Genomic DNA, 4,678 nt, shown 5'->3' with positions numbered 1-4,678 from the left:
CCGAAGTGAGAGGAGATCCCCCAACATCAACACTGCATGCCCATCCTTCTACCTTCTTCCGATAGGAAGTGAAAGGAAGAAGAGAAATTACCATAACAACAAAACACGGACAAACCTTAGAAGTTCCCTTGGTAATTCCCAAGCGTAAGCATAATTTCCGGATGAATACATGTACCGTTACAGGATCAATATCACTTACGTTAAATACATGTCTCATCCTCACGATAAATACTTATCTTGTCCTCATGCAGGTCTGAGCCAGTGTTAAAGGGCGAAAGAATGTAAATAATATGTTGGTATACCTTAGCCGCTGACTCTTAACACAAGTAGAGGGGCGGTTACAAAGGCTATTAAAAAAGTGGGTTTGTATATTAATTGAAAAACCAAGGACAAACCTTTGTTTAGTATTAATATCAAACATCGTATATGCATAATTATTTAAAAACAAAAAATAAACCAAAAGGACCCCACCGGGAAAAAACACACGTCTTTATCGGAAAACGGCCGAAAGTAAAGTGGAGTGTCCTGCCCCACGTAGTTACTGCCTAACCACCTTGTTCAAGATTCAACAGCCGTAATTCCAGCTACGCCGTAAGGTAAGTACATTCCTATTGTTAAAAGGACTGAAAGGGTTTCGTTTTATTATGTATTGGAACATCACTGTTTTTGTAACATATTATATTTTACAATTGTCGCATAAATTGGTTTTAAAAGACAAAACTTACGTATACATTCAATTTTGCAACACTGCAATGTTTGTTTTTTCATGGGATAGAAGTACAAAATATAACTGTGCAACTCGGTCAATTTTTTGCTGGTACAACCGTACGAGCTCGAGATTAAGATAAGCACAGAAGAAAAAGTAAATATGCATCTTTTCCATAAATCTTTTTAAAAAATTATACATTACTTCCCTGTATCCAATAATACTGTATGTATTCTCATATTATTGTATTATAAAATACTACGGTAAATCTAAGCCAGTATTCCGCAGAGCGGCCAATGTTTTGGTTTGGAAATCAGCTGATGGAGAATACGAGTTTGTTTCGCCATATTTAACGCAATTCTGAGCAAATTTTCTTGCTTCTAGTTAGCATAAACGAATATCTAGATAGTACTTGACTTATATGAGAAGGTTATTTTTCCTTATACGTACAATGAGTTTTAGGTGGAAATATGACTTAATTTGTCTCAATGTTATTGTGAACAAATTTTTTTTTAACAGATTACGTTGCGGCATGTTTATTGAGTAAAAAAATGATGTGATCTCCGTTCGCAATTTTCCTTTATATCATCGTAATACGAACTTTACATTATTTATCTTTTATCAGCATGAAACCAACAGTAAAATGTGTTCTTTAAAGCACAGTAGTTTTGATTAAAATGATTTTATCTCAATTTTATGTACGGTTGTGTTTGATGGCATACGTTTACTGGAGTTTTAGCCTTGTTGTCGATGCACAATAATGGTCATTAGGAGCTTGAACAGTTTTCTCAGCTTCAGCTATAACTAGGTTTAAATTAAACAGTATATTTCCCGATTGATCTTTGATCTACAGCAAATAAAGTTATTACATTAAGATATTTCAGTCCTATTCTACATAACGTCATTTATAACAACTACAGTAATACGTAGTATCTATAGTACGATGTTGAAATACAAGCCAAACGGTATTGTTTTTTATCCAATTCGGTTATACTTAGAAAAAAGATTTGTTTCTCGTTCAGTTGTCTATGGCTGTACATGTTTACGCAACAAGTATAACGTTAAAACCATACTTTCATCATTCTCTTTTGCTGTTTTTGAACTTATGTAACTCGAAGATGGATAAAGTTAGGCTACTGTAATTTGGTCTCATAAAATCGGATTATCTTGAGACGAATTATTGTAACTTGAACACTACAGCAAACGGTACACTGCATAAAACTTATTATATCTTTACACACTCTAGACACCCAAAGGATTAAAGCTGTTTTTTTTCACTTTACAGTATTTATAATACTATAATGTACTGTACAGTAAATTCTATAGTACTATACTGCATAAATATCATTTTACTTAATACGCCATTGCGGGATTACAACGCCGTTTGACTGGTCTAGGGCACTGTTAACTGGTCTACTATTCCGAAAGAAGGTGCGCAGCGGCTGTAGGCTTTAAAATCGCTTAGCATCGAAAATCACTTAGCATCAGTGGCCAGGAACAGAACCCCTGCTGCTAACTGAGGGCCGCCTGTAGTGGCTTTTTAGTGTTTAAAAAAAAATGTCCTGCTAGCTATTAATATTTCCTACACATGTTTTTTGGCAAATTTTACTGAGTATTTTGCATTTATTCAGGACATCACATCACAGTAAAGGTCTATTGGCTTATGCAGCAAACCATTCAATATTTCATGTCTTGACTTTGTTAGGAGCCTACACAATCAATGTACTAACTGCAGAAACAATATTGTTCACTTAGTCTTACCTGCCATGATTGGCCAGTTACCAAAGAGGAACCCTACGTATTCCAAGAAGTTATACAAAAATGTGCTCTATGAAGCCAGCAATGGATGTTTCTGCTTTAGTCTTCAACTACTGTTTCTTATGTTGCAGCTGAAGCTCTATCTACAGCTGTGGTGAAGAAAGCTTTCTCATACAACTACATAAGCTTCACCCTTGCTCATAACAGTGCCATGTCTTTCCATTTCTAAAGTTGCTCTAGTGAGTTAGAATGCTGCACCCATGGATGATGATGAAAAGATGTGATGGCTCAAGATGAAAGATTATCTTGAATTTTGCCAGAGCACCTCTTACAGTATACTAAAAGGGCATAAGATTAAGCCAATAGGTAAAAACATCTTTTCAGCAACTATCTCATTTGGAAATGCAACCATGACTGGGCCTGTAACCAAAGGTTCACAGGTGCCAGAAGCTAAATGGGCTCTATAAGCCCAAACACTAGTGCTTTAGGACACTGTGGCCAGAGAAGAGACACAGGGAACAGGAGACCTGTGCTCTAGCTATGTAGCTGGAAGAAAAGAACCAGTCATGCTGATGCCAAACCTACCACAGAACCAGAGTTATTGTGATGTCAGGAGTCCTATAGGGACTATCTGCACACTACATCAAATCAACCAGAGTTTAAAACTAGCAATACAGGGTTAAGGCTACATAACATGTCCCCCTCAGAAAAACCTAGGTAATCTTTCAATAGAAAAATTTTCTAATAAATTCAACATGTAAATTAATCCATCTATATACGTACTTTAAATTTTTCTTTTATTGTATACAATACTACAAAGATTAAATAATCTCTATTCTCACCTTTTTATTTAATCCCTCTGTTGTTTTCCCATGATGGGACTCTTCCAAAATGCAAGTACAGCGATACATGACGTCTCGTATCACCTCATTAACTTTATCAAAGGTCTTCTTCATGCCTTTGTTTCGCAACAACTTTTCAACATACTTCCTGTGAAGATTAAAATATTTTGGTTTATGTAAATAATTGTTTGTATTCATAACAAGGGAAAATATTCAAAACATGCAACACTTATTAATACAGTACAATGAAACAAAATCCTAAATTTTATAACGCAGAAATAAAATGCTTAAAACCTACAATAAATCACAAAGGTAAGGAAACAGAAATGGTACATACTTTCTTATTACCTGGCATCTGCAAATCTATAATCTAATGTAGAAAAAAATATTATGACGATCAAGTTAGCAAAACTTCGATCAGTGCTATATAATAGAAACAAATTACTGTAGCTATGATCCCTAGCACTTGAACTGGTTAGCTACCAACACCATCCAACAGCAAGAAAACCTAAGAAACTACTAATGCAATCCTAAATGAAACTAATATCACCAGAAGTTCTCTTGGTAAAAAAAAAACTTGTACCTAGGATCCCTTCAGAACTACAAACTAAGATTATTGTTACAGAAGTGCATTACATTAATGAATTTAAATCACTAATCAGATAAAAGTAATTTTTATGATAAAATATATTTTTTAGGAACTTACCCTCTATCATTTACTTTATCTGCAGCTACTTGGTGCAGGTTAATAAATGTTAAAATTTAAACAACAATTAATGAGCACTCCCCTTAATTTCCTCCACTTTTATGCCCTGTCCGTGGATGTTCCTGCCCTTACACTGGTATGACTTCTATGAAACGGAGAATTTCTTGCCACGCACAAGAAGGAGCAACTAAAAACCATACCAGGACAGCACACCAGGAAGCCATCTCCCATTATCAAGAATACTAAGACAATAGGGAGGGCTTCTGACCAGTGGCATTTACAATTACACAAAGCACTCCTTATACAACAAGAAAAACCCTCACTGAATAAGACACAGGAAGTGCTCTCCTCCCCACCAACTCAAGAAAACAAAAACCTCACTGAATAAGACACAGGAAGTGCTCTTCCTCCCCACCAACTCAAGAAAAACCCTCACTGAATAAGACACAGGAAGTGCTCGTCCTCCCCACCAACTCAAGAAGACATATGAATATAAATAATAATGTAAATAATACCAGACCGAGCAGCAACCTCAACCAAAGAATATCAGATGAGACAAGCAGCCCCGAAGCCAATGAAAATTCAAGCCACTATAACATCACACATCATCATGCAATGCTCAGGGACGTCATGCCCCCACCTCATCGGTCTGTGTTGACTGCAACA

The 4,678-nt window shown here is 35.9% G+C and overlaps 1 protein-coding gene across 1 annotated transcript in view; it reads right to left on the bottom strand.

The window, feature by feature from the left end:
• The window catches only part of LOC135205419 (mitogen-activated protein kinase kinase kinase 4-like), a 138,764-nt gene extending 135,305 nt beyond the window's left edge, over positions 1 to 3,459 (bottom strand). Inside the window, 1 exon segment of the mRNA XM_064235970.1 lies at positions 3,307 to 3,459. Coding sequence (XP_064092040.1) covers positions 3,307 to 3,420 — 114 coding nt within the window. The 5' untranslated portion in view covers positions 3,421 to 3,459.
• Between the last annotated feature and the right edge of the window lie 1,219 nt (positions 3,460 to 4,678).

The sequence above is a fragment of the Macrobrachium nipponense genome, chromosome 24, assembly GCF_015104395.2.
Source record: "Macrobrachium nipponense isolate FS-2020 chromosome 24, ASM1510439v2, whole genome shotgun sequence".
In the NCBI taxonomy this organism is placed as follows: domain Eukaryota; kingdom Metazoa; phylum Arthropoda; class Malacostraca; order Decapoda; family Palaemonidae; genus Macrobrachium; species Macrobrachium nipponense.
This window is presented reverse-complemented; position numbering and strand designations above follow the sequence as displayed.